At 40.1% G+C, this 26,293-nt stretch overlaps 1 protein-coding gene across 3 annotated transcripts in view; it reads right to left on the reverse strand.

Moving 5' to 3' along the window:
* Positions 1–1,830: 1,830 nt before the first annotated feature.
* LOC122563838 (A disintegrin and metalloproteinase with thrombospondin motifs 19-like) overlaps positions 1,831–26,293 on the reverse strand; it is a 567,067-nt gene continuing 542,604 nt past the window's right edge. For 2 of the 3 annotated variants that reach the window (XM_087994240.1, XM_087994226.1), the window contains 2 exons: positions 21,298–21,475; positions 1,831–5,315 (listed from right to left, as the gene is read on the reverse strand). In XM_087994240.1, the coding sequence (XP_087850366.1) occupies positions 5,164–5,315; positions 21,298–21,475 (330 nt within the window). In that variant the 3' untranslated portion in view covers positions 1,831–5,163. The remainder of the gene's footprint in view (positions 5,316–21,297; positions 21,476–26,293) is intronic. The other variant, XM_087994230.1, reaches the window with a different exon arrangement.

A 26,293-nucleotide genomic window follows, 5' to 3' on the forward strand; every position in this document is an offset into this window, starting at 1 on the left:
ACAATTGCAACATTTAAAAGGCATCTAGATGCATATATGAATAGGAATGGTTTTGAGGGATATGGGCTGGGTGCTGCCAGGTGGGACTAGATTGGATTGGGATATCTCGTTCACAAAGAAGGGTCTGTTTCCGTGCTGTACATCTCTACAACTCTATGACTCTGTGCTATGCAGATCAGGGTCTCACTTTTGTCCCCAGTCCCTGCACTTACTGACCTGTTGTTCCGGGTCCTACCACCCAGCCACATGAATTTAAACCTTCCCATAGAGCTCCAGCAAACCTCCTTCCCAGGATATTGGTGCCCCTCCAGTTCAGGTGCAACTCATCCTTCTTACACAGGTCCAATCTTCCTCAGAAGATCGATATATCAAAACCTTCCTTCTACACCAACTCTTTAGCCACATATTCATCTGTACTCTTTCTCTGTTCCTAGCCTCACTAGCCTATGGCCCAGGTAGCAACCCTGAGACTCCTAGATGGAGTTATGAATAGAATGAGTGTAGAATGATGTGGGCTGAAAAATGTGTTGCTGGAAAAGTGCAGCAGGTTAGGCAGCATCAAAGGAGCAGGAGAATCGACGTTTCGGGCATAAGCCCTTCTTCAGGAATGAGCAAGTGAAAGATGATGAGTAGAATGATGTGGGCCAAGTGCTGGCATATGGCACTATTAATTTAGGATATTTGGTCGACATGGGACGAATTGGACTGAAGGGTTTGTTTCCATGCTTTACGTTACTATGACTCTATGATTCTATAACTATCTTGGTAGTCCTACTTCTTAGCTCCTTGCCTAACTCCCTGAATTGTCTTTGCAGGGCCTCTTCCTTCTTCCTCCCTATGTAATTTGTGCCAATGTGGACAATGACTTCTGTCTGTTTTCCTCCCATTTCAATATGTCCTGTACCCACTCAGTGACATTCAGAATCCTCGCACTAGGGAGGCAACACACCATCCTCGAGTCTCCTTCACAGCCACAGAAACATCTATCTGTGCCCTGGCTATCGAGTCACCCAGTACTATCGCTCACTGAGACTTTGCCCCACCTTGCTCTACAGCAAAACCAGGTAAAAGTGAGGACTGCAGATGCTGGAAACCAGAGTTTAGATCAGAGTGGTGCTGGAAAAGCACAACAGGTCAGGCCGCATCCAAGGAGCAGGAAAACCTACAGCAAAACCAGTTGTGATGCTACAGGCCTAGCTGCTGTTTGTGATATCTCTAAGAGGCAACCCCACCCAACACTATCTAAAACTGTATACCTGTTAGCGAGGGGTTAGAGACTCCTGCACTACCTGCCTGCCTCTCCTGGAAGTCACCCATCTGTTCTGGACCTGTGGTGAGGTCACCTCCCTAAAGCTAGTGTCTACTACTCTCTTTGGTTCACGCACACACCACAGTGTGTCCACCTGCTTCTACAACCAAACCACATGGCCTATGAGGAGCAGCAGGTGGTCACATGTCCTGCAGATAGTTGTCAGGGACAACAGACTGCTCCCTGATTTTCCAAATCTGTCAGGAGCAGCATACCACTGCCCTAACTGCCATCCTTATCCTCGTACACTTTAAACAAAAATATAAATGTTTCTTTGCCTGTCCTCCTCATGCTGCCTTTTCTTTTTGGTTACAGAAAGTGGGAGGGAGAGAAACACCAAACTAACGTAGAGTTTCAGTTTAACTACTCCTTGGCACCAGGCGGTACATTCTTTTTAGTGCGATAAATATTTGTGCTCATCCAGGTGAGGAACGGCAGAATTGTTCTTAATGTGACAATATTTAAGGATTTTTTGACACAGACAATCAACTGGATTAGCAAATAAAATGTTCTAAACAAACTTCGAAAACAAGTCCTTTTTAATACATTATTTATTTTACGAATGTACAGGAATGAGAATTTGGGAAGATGCCTGGTGCTAAGACGCATTAAATATACAGCATAGTTGGTCAAATACATAAACTTTCACAATTATGTAACAGTTTGCAAATCTCATTACACTTGGCACTTCAAATTTTTATTTAAAAGCAAGGAATACAATACAACAATAAAGGGAATTATTCCAAATATTACAGCTCTAAAGATCTACACTCAGTCCTACACAAATATTTCAAGTAATAGCACCTGAAGTAAAAACAAAATCAATTTAGAAACCTGACAAATAACCACTTTTATTGTTTAAATTATTCCAGGCAAGTAGATATGAAATTACTTATTTCAATAAAATAATCGGCAACTTACTCTTCAAATAAAAGGAAATATGAAACCAAGATGGGCTACCTGATGGAATCCAGTTACAGATCTCTTAACTTGCTTCAAATGCCAAAGACTGTTTAGTTCTAGGAATATTTTTCAATTGATGACAAAGGAGACTTCACCAAATTCTATTCATCATACAAATGAGTTAGACTGCTATCTATATGGGAGATCTTGGCATTTTTATTTATATATTCTATCCAAGGAGACAGATAAGCAGCTTCAGCAACAGCTTGCTTCTTTGAATTACAGTATTTCAGCTTTGTTAATGTCTACACACTGGGAATAAGAGTTCTCAAAGTAAATATGTATTTTTTTCACATCATTGTCTAATTACTAGAGTCTGTTTATATAGGCACAAACAAGCTTGCATCATTGTGATTAACAGTAAGTTTAAAAAGTGCCCACCCTGTCAAGCTTGCAGTCACAAACTTTGGAAGGACACTATTTTGATTAGCAGGATCCTGGTACAGAGACAATGTTAACAATTTTTGGCTGTAAACTTGCTCAACCTGCAATCTGTAAATCAATATCACAGAAGCTAATACGCCATCAATAGGAGTTGGTTACTCCTGTGTCGTCAAGGTGATTCATATTTAAATAATTAATTTATTAAAAATAAAAAAGCAAATTCTTAATTTTTCAAGCTAAAACCAAACAACTTTAGCATTTCAGAAAATGATAGCCATGCTCAAAATAATGGCTTTTAAGGGGACAAAATGATAAAAACTGCAAGAATGCATTGCCTAGTCATTTTAGCATTAAATACATAGTGACAGCTGGGTGAGGAGCTCTGCTATCATTAAGGACGAAAAATGAATAAAGAGGAGAGGGAAGTTGAATGATTGCTTTGGGATCCCTGTAAAAACTAAGCATCGGACCTCAATATATGTGGCAGAGAGTGGAACACAGTTTACAAATAAAACCTTTAAGAGGTGGGTTACCAGGCAATGTGGCCAAACAGCTGCTGTAAATCGCTCCAATATGTGATGAGGGGAGGATTATAATCTATGTGATGAATGTTACTAAAACAGTAATCTGCCACAAATTCTTGAAATTATGTGACAAAATTTATTTATTATTTTAATAGATGTATTTTATTTTAAATGAATTAAGTCCTCAATTAGGATAGCAGACTTTAAATAACAATACACGTGCTTGTATGCTAATATTGCACAAATTAATTTCAAGAACTAAGCTTTTAAATATTTTCATTGCAAAGAACTGTAACAAATGTAACCTAACGTATAAAAAAAGCTGATGGCTGATAATAACATTAACTGGAGTGTAATTTTAGTGAAAGAGTCAGAAATTAGATCAAAATAGCTGGTTCAACAAGTTTCTGACCCTTTTTCAGTCACCATAAAATTACACTGCTAGGTAATAGGGGAAGGTAATGATCAAGAGATTATTCTTCCTTCCCCATTTGGTGGAACCAGTAGTTTATTGAGCTTTAGGAGAGGCGCATCCTCAAGTTAATCCAGAAATGTTATGAGTAATGCCTCTGAAATGTCCAGAAGGGCTCATGTCTTCTGAGAACAGGCTGCTTTGGGCTTCTAGTTAAATAAACAAAGAGTAATTGAAAAAAAAGCTTGCTTACTGTTGGGTCTCATTGCACTACAGTGAAAATACTAAAATATTTTGTGCCCTTATTTCATTGCTATTCTGTCCTTGGTCTCCTCTATGGGAGTGGCTGGGTGCAATTCAGCGCTTTATTGAGGCATGACCTCTGTTGCATTGCCACAGTTGGGAGCAATTAGCCAATGGTCAACTGAGACAAGAGCACCAGATGGGAATTCACCGCATCACATTTCTGCTGAGACTAGAGTGACATCTAAACCATTTACCTCAGTATTTTTTCACATCCAAAGCATGTTCTACATAAAGACATTATATATTTTATCATTTTTTATTCTTCTTCTCTCAAATTATTAATTAAAATATTTTATTTAAAACATTTTAAAACAAAACAGGAAATTCTTGAAATGCACAGCAAATCCAACAGCATGTGGAAAGTTACAAAGCAGTGGTCATGATGTGGTGGATTCTTGACCTGCTGTCTCACGTACAGATGCTGCGTAATTCTAGCACCATTTCTGATTTTTAGCATTAGCAACATTTCCTTTTCTTTTACCGCAATTAACCCTGATTTTTAGCCATTTACAAACAAGAGATCAGAGTTGGGCAAAATAGAAAACATGAAACTTGGTGTATGTACCCATGCACTGCTGATATAAATTAATATTTCAAGCTAAAATTCATAGAATTTTATTTTCAGTATTTGTGAGAGAATAGTTTGCTTGCTGTATACAAACAGTCACAATGTTCCATTCTGTACTTTACAAAAAGTACTTTACAAAAGTCTAAAGGTAAACTGTTAATAGTGACATTTTACAGTTTATTGACATTTATTGTTTATTCATAGACTGTAGAACCTTAGACAGTACCTGAAAGTTGCAAAAATAATTCAGTGTTGGACTCCACAGTGTTTCACTCTCAAGTCACTGTTTTTCAAGCAAATATAATTGGCACTATTGAATGCATAGTGAGAACTTCAATATTTTGCTACAGGCTTTCCCTACAGTCTTTGAAATGATTACAGTGAGTGTTAACTTCAGCTCATGCCACATTATCCATGAGGACATGAGTCATTTATGCATGAACTACATTGCGACAGTTGTCAAGTTATCGGTTTACAATGAATGGACACATCTTAGATATACAAAGTTAAAATATCTGGATTCTGATAACCACTGAACAACACTCCAAAAATCTTGGTAAACAAAAATAATAAATTAGAATGAATAAATTATACCTAATACATCTGTACCTTGGTCTAAACAAGTTGTAGTTCTGTATTTTCATAAATTAGATTGTACTTATAAAAAATAAGTTTGGTGCTGATGTGAAAAGTGATGTCAACTCTTATGCTGTAGCTTTTGTGCATAGAAGTCTCTACAGGTCTCACAGCAGCGCTGATACCACCTCATGTCCTGACAGAGGTTCGTCTCTCGTATTATTTTGCAATACACTTGCCACTGGTCCTTCAAACATTTGAATGTCAAAGCAGCTATTGAAATAAAAGTGAAAGAAAAGGAAATTGAGTCATATTGACAACATCAATTTTAAATTTCCAAACTTCCCTTTGAATCTTTAACCCATTCCTGGGTTTTCACCCCGGAGACCTTTTGCTTCTGTACACTGATGTACCTTCAATAGATATCAGTTGTCCTCCAATATTATTCTTCAGTAGCCAGTACTTCAACAAGTATAAACAGGTGCTTCAATTATGAACTAAGGTTTATCAGTTCTCAGTCAAGGGCTCTCTTGTGGTAAAGTGATAATGTCCTAGACCTACATTCCAGTCCCACCTTCTCCAGAGGTGTGTAATAACACCTTCTCCAGAGGTGTGTAATAACACCTTCTCCAGAGGTGTGTAACAACATCTGCTCTAGGGGTGTGTAATAACATCTTCTCCAGAGGTGTGTAATAACACCTTCACCAGCAGTGTGTAATAACACCTGTTCCAAAGGTGTGTAATAACATCTTCTCCAAAGGAGTGTTATAGTTTCTGCTCCAGAGGTGTGTAACAACACCTTCTCCAGAGGTGTGTAACAACACCTTCTCCAGAGGTGTGTAACAACACCTTCTCCAGAGGTGTGTAACAACACCTTCTCCAGAGGTGTGTAATAACACCTTCTCCAGAGGTGTGTAATAACACCTTCTCCAGAGGTGTGTAACAACACCTTCTCCAGAGGTGTGTAATAACACCTTCTCCAGAGGTGTGTAACAACACCTTCTCCAGAAGTGTGTAACAACACCTTCTCCAGAGGTGTGTAACAACACCTTCTCCAGAGGTGTGTAATAACACCACCTCCAGAGATGTGTTATAGCTTCTGCTCCAGAGGTGTGTAACAACACCTTCTCCAGTGGTGTGTAGCAACACCTTCTCCAGAGGTGTGTAACAACACCTCCTCCAGAGGTGTGTAACAACACCTGCTCCAGAGGTGTGTAACCACACCTGCTCCAGAGGTGTGTAATAACACCTGATCCAGAGGTGTGTAACCACACCTTCTCCAGAGGTGTGACATAACACTTGATCCAGAGGTGTGTAACCACACCTTCTCCAGAGGTGTGTAACAACACCTTCTCCAGAGGTGTGTAATAACACTTGATCCAGAGGTGTGTAACAACACCTTCTCCAGTGGTGTGTAGCAACACCTTCTCCAGTGGTGTATAACAACACCTTCTCCAGAGGTGTGTAACCACACCTTCTCCAGAGGTGTGTTATAACACCTTCTCCAGAGGTGTGTAATAACACCTTCTCCAGAGGTGTGTAATAACACCTTCTCCAGAGGTGTGTAATAACACCTTCCCCAGAGGTGTGGTATAACATCTGCTCCAGAGGTGTGTAATAACACCTTCCCCAGAGGTGTGTAATAACACCTTCCCCAGAGGTGTGTAATAACACCTTCTCCAGAGGTGTGTAATAACACCTGCTCCAGAGGTGTGTAATAATACCTGATCCAGAGGTGTGTAATAACATCTTCTCCAGAGGTGTGTAATAGCTTCTGCTCCAGAGGTGTATAACAACACCTTCTCCAGAGGTGTGTAATAGCTTCTGCTCCAGAGGTGTGTAACAACACATGCTCCAGAGGTGTGTAATAACACCTTCTCCAGAGGTGTGTAATAGCTTCTGCTCCAGAGGTGTGTAATAGCTTCTGCTCCAGAGGTGTGTAATAACACCTGATCCAGAGGTGTGTAATAACACCTTCTGCAGAGGTGTGTAATAGCTTCTGCTCCAGAGGTGTGTAATAACACCTTCTCCAGAGGTGTGTAATAACACCTTCTCCAGAGATGTGTAATAATACCTTCCCCAGAGGTGTGTAACCACACCTTCTCCAGAGGTGTGTAATAACACCTTCTCCAGAGGTGTGTAATAACACCTGCTCCAGAGATGTGTAATAACACCTTCTCCAGAGGTGTGTAATAACACCTTCTCCAGAGGTGTGTAACAACACATTCCACAGAGGTGTGTAATAACACCTTCTCCAGAGGTGTGTAATAACACCTGCTCCAGAGGTGTGTAATAACACCTGCTCCAGAGATGTGTAATAATACCTTCTCCAGAGGTGTGTAATAACACCTTCTCCAGAGGTGTGTAACAACACATTCCACAGAGGTGTGTAATAACACCTTCTCCAGAGGTGTGTAATAACACCTTCTCCAGAGGTGTGTAACCACACCTTCTCCAGAGGTGTGTAATAACACCTTCTCCAGAGGTGTGTAACCACACCTTCTCCAGAGGTGTGTAACCACACCTTCTCCAGAGGTGTGTAATAACACCTTCTCCAGAGTGTATAACAACACATTCCACAGAGATGTGTAACAACACCTTCTCCAGAGGTGTGTAATAACACCTTCTCCAGAGGTGTGTAATAACACCTTCTCCAGAGGTGTGTAACCACACCTTCTCCAGAGGTGTGTAATAACACCTTCTCCAGAGGTGTGTAATAACACCTTCTCCAGAGGTGTGTAACCACACCTTCTCCAGAGGTGTGTAATAACACCTTCTCCAGAGGTGTGTAATAGCTTCTGCTCCAGAGGTGTGTAATAACACCTGATCCAGAGGTGTGTAACAACACCTTCTCCAGAGGTGTGGTATAACATCTGCTCCAGAGGTGTGTAATAACACCTGCTCCAGAGGTGTGTAATAACACCTTCTGCAGAGGTGTGTAATAGCTTCTGCTCCAGAGGTGTGTAATAACACCTTCTCCAGAGGTGTGTAATAACACCTGCTCCAGAGATGTGTAATAATACCTTCTCCAGAGGTGTGTAATAACACCTTCTCCAGAGGTGTGTAACAACACATTCCACAGAGGTGTGTAATAACACCTTCTCCAGAGGTGTGTAATAACACCTTCTCCAGAGGTGTGTAACCACACCTTCTCCAGAGGTGTGTAACCACACCTTCTCCAGAGGTGTGTAACCACACCTTCTCCAGAGGTGTGTAACCACACCTTCTCCAGAGGTGTGTAATAACACCTTCTCCAGAGGTGTGTAATAACACCTTCTCCAGAGGTGTGTAACCACACCTTCTCCAGAGGTGTGTAATAACACCTTCTCCAGAGGTGTGTAACCACACCTTCTCCAGAGGTGTGTAATAACACCTGCTCCAGAGGTGTGTAACAACACCTTCTCCAGAGGTGTGGTATAACATCTCCTCCAGAAGTGTAACAACATCTCTGAACAGGTTGATTTGAAAATACATTAAATTAAAAAAAAATCTATTCCCAGTTGACATTCCCCACCTGTGCATTTCAGTAACAACCACTGTGAAATATCGGCAATTGGTCTTTTGCTAATTCAACAAAATATTATGAGACTCTCTTGGTCACTGTAACCCAGGCACAAGAATAGAGTGCTTTATATAGTTTATGTAATTCTTTATACAGTGGCGAAGAACTCTGTCTTAGCTCAGACCTGTTTTAATGTTATTGAATTGAAGAGTTTATATTATTTGACAATTCTATTAAGCTATCAGCTCAAACTTTGATGCAGGTTTTAAAAACAAATCAACCTGCTCAGACCTGTTATGACACAGCTCTGGAACAAGTGGGATTTGAATCCAGGTCTTTTGGCTCAGAGTAGGGACACTAGCCCTCTAATTCAAGTTCACATTGCCCACCTGTCGAGGTGAGCTCACTTGAACATGATGTTGGAAATATTGGTCTAAAGTAGATGGTGGGTTTTCCCAGAAGAATTTGAGGCAAAATTGAGCAACCAGGGTGGCACGGTGACTCAGTGGTTGGCACTGTTGCCTCAAGCTCCAGGGACCCAGGTTCAACTCCAGCCTCTGGTGTCTGTGTGGGTTTCCTCCAGGTGCTCCAGTTTCCTTCCAGATTTCAAAGATGTGCAGGTCGGGTGAATTGGCCGTAGTATCTGGGATGCGCTGGCTAGGTAGGTTAGCCCTGGGAAATGCAGGGTTACAGAGATAGGGTAGGAGTGTGGGTTTGTATGGGATGCTTTTCAGGGCATTGGAATGGGCTCAATGGCCTGCTCCCACACTGCAGGGATTCCATGAGGCAAGGTTGCACTACGATGCAAGAGGAAACTCAGAAGATTTTCTGAATTTGGGGTTGCCCAAAGTGAGGTGCAATTTGTCATGTCAGATTGTCTTTTAAAAGTAAATCACATAGATCAACTTCAGAGCAACAGAGAGTTTGGCAAACTTAACGAAAAGAACACAAATTGAAAATCAAGAATTTTAATACTAATTTTCTTTCTAAATTCAGGAAAAAGCTATTACTGTAGTCCATGACAGTTCAGTGTGGCTGCACATTTTACACATTCCACCATCAAAGATCAAGATCCTTTGTGTGTGAAGCTACACCTTTCCAGTTAATGGTTGCTGTGAAGCAGTGCTTAGCTATAATGGTAAAGTCATTAAAGAACTTATTTACGTCTTGCAAAATGAGAACAAATCCATGTTGAGTTAGCAAGCCTTTGTCTGCTTCCTTTAAAATCCTTGAGATCACAATGTTGCGAAGGGACATTGACAGATTCAATGCATGGGGAAAACTGTATGAAATGGTGTTGACTAAGTGAAGACATGAGGTCAATCAGTTCAGAATATTCGATAAATGGTGACTATGCGTAAATGATGAGGAACTTTGAATGAGCAGAGAGACTTGAGGTGTAAGTTCACAAATCACTAAAAGCTAAGGACAGTTACAAAATAATTTAAATATCTAATTAACAGTTGGCCTTTGTTCCGAGGCTGGAAAACAAAGGACACAAAAATTGCTGGAAAAGCTCAGCAGGTCTGGCAGCGTCTATGGAAAGAAATCAGAGTTCACGCTTCGGGTCCAGTGACCCTTCTTCAATCCAGGATTTATGTCATAACCAGATACAGCTCAGGTTAGACCCTAACTTGAATACTGGATTATCCAGTGTAATAAGGAATGGGCAATAAACAAGAATATAAGAAATAGGAGCAGGAGTAGGCCATCTGGCTCTTTGAGCCTGCTCTGCCATTCAATAAGATCATGGCTGATCTTTTTGTGGACTCAACTCCACGTACCTGCCTGCTCACTGTTACCCTTAATTCCTTTACTGTTCAAACATCTCTCTATCTTTGCCTTAAAACACTCAACGAGGTAGCCTCAGCTGCTTCACTGGGCAGAGAATTCTACAGATTCACAACTCTTTGGGTGAAGACATTCCTCCTCAACTTAGTCTTAAATCTGCTTCAACGTATTCTGAAGCTATGCCCCTTAGTTGTAGTTTTACTTGCTAGTGGAAACATTCTGCCTGTTTCTATCTTATGTATTCCCTTCATAATTTTATTTGTTTCTATAAGATTCTTCTAAATTCCAATGAGTATAGTCCTAGTCTACTCAATCTCTCTTCAAAAGCCAATCCTCTCAACTCCAAAATAAACCTGGTGAACCTCCTCTGCACCCGCCCAGTGCCAGTACATCCTTTCTCAAATAAGGAGACCAAATCTGCACACAGTCCTCCAGGCCTGGCCTCACCAGCACCTTGTACAGCTGCAGCGTAACCTCTTTATTTTTAAACTCCATCCCTCTAGCAATGAAGGACATGACAAATTACATGCAGGTGAGGGCAATAACAACTATGGAAGCAAAGCTGATAGATGGAGTTAAAATTTGGAATAACAATGATCTAATTGAATGGCTGAACAGGTTCCAGAGGCTGAATAGCCTGCTCCAGTGTCAATGTTAAAGCTAAGACAGGAGTAAAAAAGCAATTTACATAAAATCTTGTATGTTTAACATACTGGTGTCGCTTGAGACTAATCTTTAACAGTACTCAATACTTTATTTATCATTCAGCCTGATGCTTGAACAAATTTCTTAAATATATTGATTTATTGTGTCAATTTGGTACCCAAATAATTTAAAACTGGAGTTAACAAAAAACATACATCGAAAAAATGTGATTCTGCTTAAATAATCCAACTTATGAAAGCAATTATTAGGTTGTTGAAAAATTCCATTGCAAAGCGCAACAAAATATGCCTTTTGGCAAACTGTGCTCCATGCTGAATGTTTCCTGTTAGCTGATGTTATGATATTACCTGGTCTTATGTGGTTCACAGGTATTGATTTGTATAATGAATGACAGCTACATGAAGCTGCATGATTACAGGTTCGATATATATAAAGACGACTAACGAAGGAGGTGTTGGAGTAATTATTTGCTGGCTCCACTGAGTTGAAAGGGTTGGAGCATTGTGAAAATCATGCAGAAAAAAAACTCACATCCTGCTCCCAATTTGGCCAATATTGCCTTGAAAGGGGCCTACCGTCAGATGGAGCCGTAATCCGTGCCTTAAAATCAGGGTTTTTTATGTCTGTAAAATTATGACCACCGTATTAGCAGGGAAGTGTGTGGAGTGAGCACAGTACATGCTCTGTGAAGTTATATCCAGTGGTACAACTGCTGAATACCAGAGGTCAAAACGCAGAAAATAATTCAGGATATTGTGAGTTCTATGCCTGTCTGTCAATGCACTACATTGGGAGTTTGCCATGAGGACATCTTAATGCTACTCCAGGAATTAGACTCAGTATGCAACCAATAGACTTACTGGGAACTAGGCCAGGTAATGTGGGCTCCATTCTGGAGTTTAATAAGCAATCAATTGCTTGACTGAGGTCAGGAATTTCCTTTAGTTGCTCTCGATCATTATCAGATGCCAAATGTAAGTAGGCAGAGCAGGAGCAGCTTTGGGGAAATTGCCGATATTAATTGCTGTTTAAACGAAGATAAAATCAAACCATACGTCTGAGCATTCTTCTATCGAACTCCATAAATTCAATTAATTTTATAGCATTGATTCTCAGAATATTTTAATTGAAGGACCTCTTTTCAAATGGATTAATAGTCACAGGCAACTCTTAATAATTTTCCACATTACAATACAAAATTGCTGAATGTAAAATTGCAATAATGATTTTAAGAAAATAGATAGTGACTTGTGTATGCACATCAGTGGAATGGGTAGGTTGATTCACACTGTAGAGCTTCTCTGTTCTTGGGAACATGGCAGCCACTGGAGCTCGGAGTGGAACTTTGAAGCTCAGCGATGAATCTGCTGGTGAGCTGGGAAAGCCTTCGATTATTGAGATATAAGTTTGTTTAAATGAAAGGCTTTTCTTCATAGGTTTGTTCTAAATGTGTATTTTCGTTGCTTTGGAAGTGATTTCCAACATTGTGGAAATCATTTGTCAGCTTTCACTACAGTATGGAAATAACTCTCAGATGAGCTGCACAAATAACACAAAGATTATTTGGGGCAATAACCTTTCCCCAGTTTCTTGTTGAATCACAGGAGGGAGGGGATACCTTCAGCACAGAGCAAGCAGTCTGAGGACCAGCTTTTCAGGAGTTTCCTAGAGCTAGAAGCTAGGTGCCCAGGTCTTGCTGTGGTCACCAAACCAGACGTCCTCTCACTCTCGCTCTTTCCATCTGCTGGTGACATCTGTAAGATTTCACAATCTCTTGCACACAAAGTATCCCTTGCCTAGTAGATATCATGTTTGCCAAGACCTTCACCTGTTTGTATTTTGCTAATGATAAGTCCAATCAGAATGAGATGGTTCTCAAAATTTCGACAGTGATTGGACTCGTGGATGTACGCCATCATGGATTGCATATGCTTGGCCATCATTAGATTGAACTGCAGTTTCTCACAATTGAAAAGGATCCACTCTAATCATAACTTATATTGTGGAAGGTACTCATAAATGTCTGTGCCAGAAGCTGCCATGTTGCCTTGTCTCCTTCAGATCTTTGTACCTTCAACAGAATTAGCTACACTCCAAAGATGTCGCTCATGATACTTGAGAGGATCCCCACAACTGATCATGCACAAACTAAGCAACGTGAGCACAAGAGACCAAAGGCCATTGGGTTGCTGAAGTTGGAATTAGGCAGACAGATTTCTGCACATTTCAGTATGCACCAACAAAGCTGTGGAGAATGGTTGCGATTCCCGAAATGTCCCTCTAAACTGTACAGTAATCGAAACGTTCCCATACACAGGTTATCCATGTTTCCATATATAGCAGAAGCAAAAAACATGTTAAAGAGGATGCATACTTAAACAAATTGCACTCCCCCTACAAATTAGAGGGTACTTTGATGATTACCACTCTGTATTTTTGAAGGTGGTGGTGGTGGCTATAAATCCCACAGCTGTTCATGCATCTATCACAGATCCTAATGATAGAATTATACCTGATGGTGTGAAGATATATGGAACACTACAGAACATAGCATATTACAATGCAGTACAGGCCGTTCACCACCTCACCCCAGTGTTGCACCTACCTGTGGAACCAATCTGAAGTCCATCTATCCAACACTATTCCATTCTCATCCATATGCCTATCTAATGACCATTTAAATGTCCTTAAAGTTGGTGAGTCTACTACTGTTGCAGGCAGGGCGTACCATGCCCCTACTACTCTCTGAGTAAAGAAACAACCTCTGACATCTGTCCTATAGCTATCACCCCTCAATTTAAAGTTATGCCCCCTCGTGCTAGCCATCACCATCTGAGGAAAAAGGCTCTCACTGCCTAATCTACCTAACTCTCTGATTATTTAATATCTCTCAATTAAATCAACTCTCAACCTTCTTTTCTCTAATGAAAATAGCCTCAAGTCGCTCACCCTTTCCTCATAAGACCTTCCCTCCATACCATGCAACATCCTAGTAAATCTCCTCTGAACCCTTTCCAAAGCTTCCACATCCTTCCTGTATTACAGTGACCAGAACTGTATGCAATACTCCAAGTGTGGCCGCACCAGAGATTTGTACTGCTGCAGCATGACCTCATGACTCTGAAACTCAATCCCTCTACCAATAAAAGCTAACACACCGGATGCTTTCTTAACAACCCTATCAACCTGGGTGACAACTTTCAAGGATCTATGTACCTGGACACCGATATCTCTGCTCATCTACACTACCAAGAATCTTACCATTAGCCCAGTACTCTGCATTCCTGTTACTCCTTCCAAAGTGAATCACCTCACATTTTTCCACCTTAAACTCCATTTGCCCCTTCTCAGTCCAGTTCTGCATCTTATCTATGTCTCTCTATAATCTACAACATCCTTCATCACTACCCACAACACTACAGACCTTAGTGCCATCTGTAAATTTACTAACCCATCCTTCTATGTCCTCATCCAGGTCATTTATAAAAATGACAACAATAGTGGACTGAAAACAGATCCTTGCGATACCCCACTAGTAACTGAATTCCAGGATAAATATTTCCCATCAATCATAACCCTCTGTCTTCTTTCAGCTAGCCAATTTCTGATCCAAACCACTAAATCACCCTCAACTCGATGCCACCATATTTTGTACAACAGCATACTGTGGGGAACCTTATCAAACACCTTACTGAAATCCATATACACCACATCAACTGCTTTGCCCTCATCCACCTGTTTGGTCACCTTCTCAAAGAACTCAGTAAGGTTTGTGAGGCATGACCTACTCTTCACAAAACCATGTTGACTATCCCTAATCAACTTATTTCTTTCTAGATGTTTAAAAATCCTATCTCTTATACTCTTTCCAACACTTTACTCACAACCGAAGTAAAGCTGACAGGTCTATAATTTCCAGGGTTGTCTCTACTCCCCTTCTTGAACAAGGGAACAAAATTTGCTATCCTCCATTCTTCTGGCACGAGTTCTGTAGATAATGACGACATAAAGATCAAAGCCAATGGCTCGGCAATCTCCTCCCTGGCTTCCCAGAGAATCCTAGGATAAGTCCTATTGGCCCAGGAACTCATAGAACACAGAACAATACAGCACAGAACATGCCCTTTGGCTCTTGCTGTTACAGCGAATCCATGAACGATTCTCAGCTCGTCCCCCTACACTATCCTATCATCATCCATATGCTCATCCAAGGATTGTTTAAATCTCTCTAATGTGGCTGAGTTAACTCATCTGTTATCTATTTTGAATCAACTGGGTCACCCCGACTAACACCAGACATTTCCACAGTATTAATCCTTCTATCACACAGATTTTTAAATTCATTCATGGGATGTGGGTATCACTGGCTAGACCAGCTCTCTAATTGCCCAGAGGGCATTTAAGCAACAACCTGTAGGGCTAGAGTCACATGTCGACCAGACCAGATAAGGATGGTAGTTTCCTTCCTTAAAGGATATTAGTGAACCAGATGAATTTTTTTTCTATTAACAAAGAATTCATGGCCATCATTAGATTCTTAATTCCAGATTTTTATTGACTTCAAATTCCATAATTTGCCATGGCAGGATTCGAACCCAGGTCCCTAGAACATTACCCAGATTTCTGGATTAACCATCCAGTGATAATATCACTAGGCCATCGCCTCCCCTGACATTGACTTAAGACCATAAAAAACATGAACAGAAGTAGGCCATTCAACTTCTTGAGCCTCCTCTGCCATGCAATAGATTCATGGCTGATCCAGCATTCTTCATATCCACATCTTCTGCACAAATTATTCATTATATTTTCTTCTATTTGGTTTGAGAAAGGCCAGAAATGGAGATGAGTGGACAATAGAGAGTGGAACTGAAGACTGTAGTTCAGTTATATATCAGAACAACTGACTCATTATCAGAATGGCAAACATCCAATTCTACTTGAGAGACTGTAAAGTGTTTGGATTGAATTTTCTTTATGAAGAAGAGCCTCTGTTCTTGTGAAAATATTAGAAATCAATAGTGAGAATGACACAGCATTTGTTTTTGGTAACATTATAAATTTACAACTCACTAGATCAGGACGTTGTCATATTTCATTGAAGAATCAAAATGAGAAGGACAAGAATTATTATTGACCTCTGGAGACAAGCGTCTAGCTAACAAGAAATGAACGATTAGGAAGTTGCGTATACATAACCCACCCATTATCACAAAACTTAAAGATTCTGCTGAAGGATGTCGGAGTTGTGGATAATGATTATGAATTCCTTGTTGAGCAAATCACATCTTCATGTGGCATATATCTCAAGTATCAGAAGACACCATCACGCCCATTTGAAAGCATTCCATTTGACTGGAAATGTAATTAAGTGGTGGTTATGGACTTGAAAGTATGGACAAGGATTGCAATATCATAGAACATAGAATATAGAACATTACAGTGCAGTACAGGCCCTTCGCCCTTCAATGGTGCGCCAACCTGTGGAACCAGTCTGAAGCTCATCTATCCGACACTATTCCATTTTCATCTGTACATCTATCCAGTGACCATTTAAATCCCCTTAAAGTTGGTGAGTCTACTACTGTTAGATCTATTACGATTTGTAGATGTGCTGACTCGGTTCAGTTTATTTACGGTAATTAACAAGGACAAATGGATAATAATGGATAAGATCATGGAAAAGTAGATTGGCACAGCTTTGGAATACCAATGAAAGTTCTAATATATAATTGAGGCATCAGAGAATCATATTGTATGGCGTAGGCCATTCGGCCCAATAGAACTACACTGAATGCTAAAGGGGATTGATAAGGTGGACATTGAAAAAATGTTCCCTGTTGTGATAAAGTGTAGAACAAGAGTTCATAGATATAGAGTGACAGGAGGTGGGTTCAAAACTGAGATGAAGAGAAACTACTTCTCTCAGAGGGTTGGGAATCTGTGGAACTCATTGCCCCAGAGTGCAGTGGAGGCAGAATCAATTAACAAATCCAAGAAAGAAATAGATATGTTTCTGATGAAAAGCACAATAAAGGGCGATGGGGAACAGACAGGAGAATGGAGTTGAGACCGGGATAGCGTCAGGGGGAACAGACAGGAGAATGGAGTTGAGACCGGGATAGCGTCAGCCCTTATAGATTATAGAACAGCACAGCACAGTACAGGCCCTTCAGCCCACGATGTTGTGCTGATCATTTATCTTAATCTAAGATCAACCTAACCTACACACCTTTCCATTTACTGCCAGCCATGTGCTTGTCCAGCAGTCGCTTAAATATCCCTAATGTCTCTGACTCTACTACCACTGCTGGCAGTGCATTCCATGCGCCCACCACTCTCTGTATGAAGAATCTACCTCTGACATCTCCCCTATACCTTCCTCCGATCACCCTAAAATTTCTGTCCTGGGGAAAAGTCTCTGGCCATCTACTCTATCTATGCCTCTCATTACCTTGTACACCTCTTTCAAGTCACCTCTCTTCCTTCTTCTCTTCAGTGTGAAAAGCCCGAGCTCACTCAACCTCTCTTCATATGACAAGCCTCCAGTCCAGGCAGCATCCTGGTAAATCTCCTCTGCACACTCTCTAAAGCATCTACATTCTTCCTATAATTAGGTGACCAGAATTGGACACAATATTCCAAGTGTGGTTAACTAGGGTTTTATGGAGCTGCAGCAAAACCTCGCGGTTCTTAAACTCAATCCCCCTGTTAATGAAAGCCAGAATGACGTATTTCTTTTTAACAACCTTATCAACTTGAGTGGTAACTTTGAGGGATTTATGTACATGAACCCCAAAATCCCGCTGTTCCTCCAAACTGCCAAGAATCCTGTCTTTAATCCTGCATTCAGAATTCAAATTCAACCTTCCAAAAATGAATCACTTCACATTTATCCAGGTTGGATGCCATCTGCCACTTCTTAGCTCAACTCAAACTCCAACTGCCATTCAGGTGAAACTTTATCTGCTATGTTAAATGGTGGAGTGAGCTCAAAGGGCTGAATTGAGACTCTCACTCCAAATTCCTATGTTACTAGGTACCACTGATGTGAAAATTTGCAAGTGAAGTTTGGGACATATGACAAATTAAAAATAATAGCGATGAATACTCTTGCAGGAAGTCGGTGCAGAAATAGTTTTTGTGAAAGAAATCAGTAATTGATGAAATATTATACAAGATACCAGCAGATCAGCCACACTGCAAGCTGAACATGTCTCTGGAAGGGACAGGATACATATCAGACAGGTTTCCTGATCTCAGTTACCAGCTAAAGACATTTGCTGGATATAACTGAGACAGTTTGCCTTAGCAGGAGTGAAAACTGTACAAAGATCATGCAGAGTTGGACAGAAATTAAAAGGCTTGTGGATGTCACTGGGAAGGCCAGCAGTTAGTGCCCATCCCTAATTGTCTTTGAACTGAGTGGTCAGGCCATTTCAGAGGGCAGTTAAGAATCAACATGTAGGTCAGATAAGGAATGTGGATTAAAAACAAAAGATTAAGGGTAAAGAAAATCTGAAATAAAAATCAAAATGCAGTAAGTTGGGCAGCAACTGTAGAGAGAGAAACAGAGTTACTATTTCATGTCCAGTGACCCTTCATCAGTATTGAAGGTTGGTTTCCTTCCTCAGAGGGTATTAATGAACTAGACAGGTTTTTGTGACAGTCAATGATAGCTTCCTGTTCACCGTTACTAGATTGGCTTTTAATTCCAGATTTTATGAACTGAAATTAAATTCCACCAGCTGTCATGGCACGATTTACAAGTCTGGCATTATCTGTGGAGGCAGAAACAGAGTTAAAGTTTCAAATCCGATATGACTTCTTCAGAACATAAAAGAACAGTCGTATCAGATTGAAAAGACAATTCATTTTCTCGATCCACAGATGCTGTCAGATCCACTGAGTATCTCCAGGATTTTCTGTTTCTGGTTCAAGTTTGCAGTAGCTATAGTATTTTGCTTTTATTACGGTAAGTCACAGAGTTATAGAGTCAAATAGCATGGAAACAGACCCTTTGGCCCTACTCATCCATGCCAAGCAGGTTTCCTAAAGTGAACTAGTTTCATTTGTCTGCATTTGGCTTATATCCCGTGAAACCTTTCCTATCCATGTATCTGTCCAAATGTCTTTTAAATGTTGCAATTGTACTCCCTTCTACCATTTCCTCTGGCAGTTTGTTCCACATACGCACCACCGTCGATGTGAAAAAGTTACCTCTCAGGTCCTTTTTAAGTCTTTCCCTACTCATCTTATAAATATGCCGTCTAGTTTTGGACCCACCTACCCTGGGAAAAAGACATTTCCTAATCACTTTATTTATGCCCCTCATAATTTTATAAACTTCTATAAGGCCACCCCTCATCCTCCTACTCTCCATGGAAGTAAGTCCCAGCCTATTCAGCCTCCCTTATAAAGGAAAACATCCAGACTCATTAACATCTTTGTAAATCTTTTTTGTACTCCAATTTAATAACTTCCTTCCTATGGCAGGCAGACCAGAATTGAATCTGTCTCCCCAAAGGATTAGCCTGGGTCACTGGATTACTGATGACATTGCCACCATCTCTCTGTAACCCTGTTAACATAGACAATTGGATAACAAATTTTATAAAACCTTTTCCCATGAGCACACTTCAATTTTTATTTTTCGTGTCAAAACCAAATCAATAAACTATACATTTAACTGTGTCATATCCTAACACACCGTTCCAGCTGACAGTACCAATAATTTATCCGAGGTAATTATTCCTTCCAGTGTAGATTTGCCTAAATGCAGTGAAATTCTATCAAAGTATCTACGGACATTATAAAGAATGAAAAGCTCCATGTATGCTTAGGAAACCAGAACAAAAATGAGAACTGTCTTTGTGTCCAGTGAGGTTGACTATTTGGCTTCCCAGTGGATTGAACTTAGCAGAATTTGGGTGGTGGAAAAGTTTTGTTTCTTTTCATTCATTCACTGGGTGTGAATGTAGTTGGTTCTACCAGCATTTAATGGACATTCCCAATTGCCTTTGAGAAGACAGTGGGGTAAGTTGCCTTCTTGAACTACAACAATACCAAAAGGGACAGCCCCAGTGCTAACAGAAGGGAGTTCCAGATTTTGACACTGCAACATTAAAGGAATACAGGTATAGTTCCAAGTCAGAATGGTCTGCAACTTGGAGGGAAACTGCAGGTGACAGTGTTCCTGTTCATCTGCTGTATTTGTATTTCTAGGTGGTAGAGATAATAGTGCTATTGAATGACCCTTGGTGTATTTCTGCAATGTATTTGTAGATGGTACATATATAACATAGAATTCCTACAATGTGGAAACAGGCCATTTGACCCAACAAGTTCACACTGACCCTCCGAAGAGCAATCCACCCAAACCCATTCCCCTACCCTGTTACTCTACATTTCTCTTGACTAATGCACCTAGCCTACACATCCCTGAACACTGGGCAATTTAGCATGGTCAATTCACCTAACCTGCACATCTTTGGATTGTGGGAGAAAACTGGAGGACCCGGAGGAAACCCACGCAGACATAGAGAGAATGTGCAAACTCCACACAGACAGTCACCTGAGGCTGGAATTGAACTCGATTCCCTGGTGCCGTGAGGCAGCAGTGCCAACTACTGAGACACTATGCCACCCTGCTACTGCCATTATGTATCAGTGGTGAAGGGAATGAATACAGGAGTTGGTGGATAGGAAACCAATCCAGCATGCTGCATCCTAGATAGTGTTGAGCTTTTTGAGTGTTCTTGAAGCAGTACTCATCCAGGCAAGTGGGGAATATTCCATCCTACAATGACTTGTACTTTGTGAATGGTGGACACATTATGGGGAGTCAGGAATCTTTCTACCCTACAGCAATGATTACACTTGAAAAGTACTTCATTGGCTGTAAAGAAAAGAAGCACAATATTTTCAACTTGCCACTGGGAATAATTCAGAGTAACTCTACCTTATCCAATCATATGCCTCATTTTCTGGGATTTTGTGAGGCTGGAAGCCCCTACAAAAATGTAAATGCATTTTTACTTTTAAAATGACTTCTATTGCATGCAAGATTGACATTTATTTAGTACCTGCCTTGGGAAAGCTAAAAGTATTTTAGGTGTAACTCATTACTTTTGAAGTGAGAGATCAGTAAATATAACACCCAATTTATATACTGCAAACTCATAAATTAAGACTTACCTGAAGAGCTTGTTCTATGTCCTTCACTCTATTTCAGAAAATTTAATCCATTACACTGATGATTGAGAGAAATGGTTAAGATGTGATTTTGCTACTTACCTAGTCTGGGTGATGTGATAGTGTTCACATTGACTTTTTCATTGCATTGTTTTAAATGGCAAGGTCTATAGGCTGCAGGCTTTTCTGAAAGGAAGCAATCACTTCCATGTCTTCCTGTCACTTTGTGCATACATTGGATTACTCGTGATTGCATCCCTTTTCCACAGGTAACGGAACACTGTCAGTAAAGATGCAGAAGTAATTAGACAGTGACTTTTTCAAACATTGGATACTACTTTTCAGTGTTAGTTTATTGTAAAGAGTGCCACTGTTGGAGACAAAAAATTGCAATTTAGTTTCTGATGGCAATATGACATGTGTAGATTGAATCTGCTGAAGATGAATTTGTCTTGAGTATGCTCCTGGCAGATAAGAATAATGAACAAAGAACATTATTTATATCATAAAACACTGAAAAATGAATCATAGAGTATACCCATGCAGATGCCTTTTATATGTCTGGTTCTTCGAGTTCATATGCACCTTCATTAATTTAGAACCATGTTTGGGTTTCATAATCAGTCATAGGGTCATAGAGTTATACAGCATGAAAAAGACCCTTCAGTCCAACCTGTCCATCCTAATAGATATCCTAAACTGATCTAATTCAATTTGCCAGTATTTGGCCCATAAATCATTCCTATTCATATATCCATCCAGATGCCTTTTAAATGTCATAGTTGTACCAGCCTCCATCAGCTCCTCTGGCAGCTCGTTCCATATACGTGCCATTCTCTGCATGAGAAAGGTGCCCCTCATGTTCCTTTTAAATCTTTCTCCTGTCACCTTAAATGTACGCCTCTTTATTTGGATTCCCCTACCTGGGAAAAAGACCTTGGCTATTCACTCTATCCATCCCCTCATGATTTTATAAACCTCTATAAGGTCACCCCTCAGCCTCCGACGCTCCGGGAAGAAAAACCCCAGCCTATTCAACCTTTCCCTATAACACAAACCCTCCAGTCCCATCAACTACTTTATAAATTTTTTCTGCACCCACTCAAGTTTCACAACATCCTTCCTTTGGAAGGGAGACCAGAATTGAATGCAGCATTCCAAAAGTGGCCTAACCAATGTCCTGTACAGCTGCAACATAACATCCCAACTCCTAGACTCAATGTTCTGACCAATAAAAGCAAGCATGCTAAACACCTTCTTCACTACCTTGTCCATCTGCAACTTCACTTTCAAAGAACTATGAACCTGCAACCCTAGGTTTCTCTGTTCAACAACACACCCTCGGGCCCTACCATTAACGTTGGAAGTCCTGCCCTTGTTTGCCTTACCAAAATGCAATACCTTGCATTTATCTAAATTAAAATCCATCTGCTACTCCTCACCCATTAGGTCATCTGATCAATGTCTCTTTGTAGTCTGCGATAACCTTCTTCACTGTCCTACGGCACCACCTATTTTAGTGTCATCTGCAAATTTACTAACCTTGCCTCCTATATATACATCCAAATCATTTATAAAAATGATGAAAAGCAGTGGACCCAGCACCAATCCTTGTGGCACACCACTGGCCACAGACCTCCAGTCTGAAAAGGAACCCTCTACACCACCCTCTATCTCCTACCTTCAGGTCAATTTTGTATCCAATTGGTTAGCTCCCTCTGGATTCCATGTGATCTCATGTTACTCATCCGTTTACCATGCAGAACCTTGTTGAATGCTTTGCTTAAGTCCATACAGACAACATCTACCTCTTTGCCTTCATCAAGCATCCTTGTTGCCTCTTTAAAAAATTCAATTAACTTAGTGACTCATGAATTCCACACAAAAAGCTATGTTGACAATCTCTCATTTCCCTTACTTTCCAAATGTATGTAAATCTGGTATCTCAGAATCCCCTCCAACAACCTACGCACCACTGATCTAAGGCTCACTAGTCTATAGCGTCACCCTGTTTTTTTCTGACAATCTTTTTAAAATAATGGACCACATTTGCCCCCTCCAGTCTTCCAGCAAATCACCCATGGCTGTCGATGATACAAATATCTCAATAAATATCTCTTCCTTAGCTTCCCACAAAGTTCTTGGAAACACCTGATCAGGTCCTCGGGATGTATCTACCTTCTTCACTATCCTGCGGCACCACCTATTTTGGTGTCATCTGCAAATTCACTAACCATGCCTCCTATATACACATCCAAATCATTTATAAAAATGATGAAAAGCAGTGGACCCAGCATCAATGTGTGAACTTGAATGAATTCCTGAGATGTGGGATGTACGTTTGAGTTCCAAATGTTTACATTCAGTAGGTTTGCACAATTTTACCTGAATCGCAGTGCGCAAGGGCCCAAATACAAAATGCTAAACTCATTCTAATTAGAAATCAGACTTAGAAGATACAAAATAATTGCTGTTAAAGATTCATATTCATACAGTGGGACTTTTTTTCTTAGATAGTAGCTCAAAGATAATGATGAGTACCGACAGAGAATATTTAATCTGTACCTAGAACATTACAGCGCAGTACAGGCCCTTCGGCCCTCGATGAATAGAACATAGAACATTAGAGCGCAAATACCTGATTCCACTATACTTCAACTGGAGGTTTGGTGTGTGTGCACACACACATACTAGTAGAAGGTTGTGGGAAGGATGGATTTGATCAAGAGTGTGGAACATAGTGATCAGGCTGACTGAATTAGGTTGGATGATTTCCAATGGCAGGTTGAGATACAGAGATTTAGTTAGTGGCATGTCTAGTGTCAAGCCTCAAGTCCTCCTGTGTCAGTAGGCATTTGAAACACATTTGTATGCCATGAATATTCAATAGTGTAAAATATTTTGCAATTGCATTCTATCCTCAAAATAAAGATAGCAACATATTCTGCTGGTGGTGGTCAGGGTTGAAAAGATTGGGTTTGTGTACATTGAGGAGTGAAAGAGGATTCCAGGGGATAACAGAGGGTGAAGCAAGGAGCATGGTGGAGTAAAGTATCCATTTTGGTAGGAAGAATAAAAGCAAAACATATTATCTAAATTGAGGGAGACTGCAGAGCTCTGAGATGCTGGTTGTTATGAATGTCCTAGCACCTGAATCACAGAGTTAATATGCATGTTCAAATTTCTGTAAAAAATTAATTTTCAATTTGAATACTGACTTTATCCAATAAGTTGAGAAAACCATACAACTATTGTGTTATGAGACAAGATTAGAGTGGTGCTGGAAAAGTACAGCAGGTCAGGTAGCATCTGAGGAGCAGGAAAATCGACATTTCAGGCAGGAGCCCTTCACCAGGAATCCTGCTCAAAGGCTCCTGCCTGAAACGTCAATTTGCCTTCTCCTTGGATGCTGCCTGATCTGCTGTGCTTTTCCAGCAACACTCTAATCTTGTCTCTGATGTCCAGCATCTGCAGTCCTTACTTTCACCTAACTATTGTGCTATGTCTTACATTTAGTATGTCAGACATTGGCATGTGGAAGATTACATCCTTGTGAAGGATGACTTCTTTAAAATTTCCCATTGTTTGATGGCTTTGCAATACTTTGCAACAAACACGATTGTCATTGACATGTTGAGCACTATTTTCAGTTTATTTGATAATCCAGATTGGATGGTGTCTGACAATGGATGGAATTTCCTGGCAAACTGCATTAAGTGGGAAATGACTGATAATCACACAGTCATTCACTATTCATGGTCAGTCTAGTGGAATGGATGGTACACACAATCAACTCAATGATCATCAAGTGTTGAACAACAAATCAAGATTCTCATATTGCATTGTTGCATTTTCATGGCGATACCAAAGGAGAAGGGATTACTATCCTTAATAAAGTTTAGGCTTAGAAGGCAATGGCAAATGACCTTACTCAGTCACCAAATGTCAAACCATTCTGAGACATGGGACATTCTTCTTCAAAGACAGAGGAGAATGAATGTAATACACATTGAGACGGTAGGTATAGACTATTAAAACTGTTCATTGGGCAGGGTTAATATTCAAAATTTAAATAAAAATACTTGGATATCAGCAAAGCGTTTTAAAATATGTACCAGTATGCTGCTCTGTTATAACTCAATTGCTTAATATTAACAAAGACACTTAACTCCCTAAGGAGTGTAACATTTGTACATAATAGTTAATTGTAATAAACATTTCTTGGATTCTTCAATACTTTTTTTTAATGTAGCAGCAGGTAACAGCAGATAAGAATTGGCACATCAGGAAAAACAGACTACTTGAGGCAAACTCACACCACCAATTAGATTTGATCGTCAGTTTGTGCTTGGTTGGTTGAACTGTATATTACTTAGCGTTCATCTCTAAGATACCCAATTAAACATTGTGGAAGTAGAGACCTCAGATTGACCTTTGGTCATTGCTCCTCCAACAATACAGGAAAATAACTTATTAGCATCCAGCATTAAACATTAAAAGAACAATGACAGGAATTGTACATGGAGTTACAATGGATGTGGAGTGAGGAGTGCTATGAATAAAATGGAATTATGTTAAGTGCTTATTTAATGAAGTCATATTCTAAAAAGGATAGCATTCAGTCCCACAATATTGATGTCCTAATGCAAGTATAATGCTAATAAAATTTTAATATTTTCTGATGAATTTGTTGTGCATTAAACACATTGCACAATGTAGTAATGCAATTCAGATACATTACTCTATACCTAGCTTTGTTGACTGAGTTAAGTTCAGCAAATTATTGTTGACTTCAGCATCCTGGGATTAAGGAAGGCAAAGAATTGGAAGAGGTTACCAATGTTTTGAATAGACCTCTGTTGGAAGGCAACTGTTTGTGAATATAATGATATCAGGATTCACATCAGGGTTTCAGTCAATGGCAATGTTTTATTTGTGAACATTTGGCAAAATCAGTGCAAAAATTATAGAATTTTAAGCATAAGTTAGGTGGTAGTTTAAAAAGGCATGCTATAAATCAGCTTTGCTGAGAAAACTGAACATTTCCAAAATTGAATTAATTACCATTATGAGGTTATGACAATTGCGCCCACAGTGG

This window comes from Chiloscyllium plagiosum, unplaced genomic scaffold, assembly GCF_037043375.1.
Source record: "Chiloscyllium plagiosum isolate Xiang-an unplaced genomic scaffold, Cpla_swu_hap1 HiC_scaffold_2, whole genome shotgun sequence".
Lineage (NCBI taxonomy): Eukaryota > Metazoa > Chordata > Chondrichthyes > Orectolobiformes > Hemiscylliidae > Chiloscyllium > Chiloscyllium plagiosum.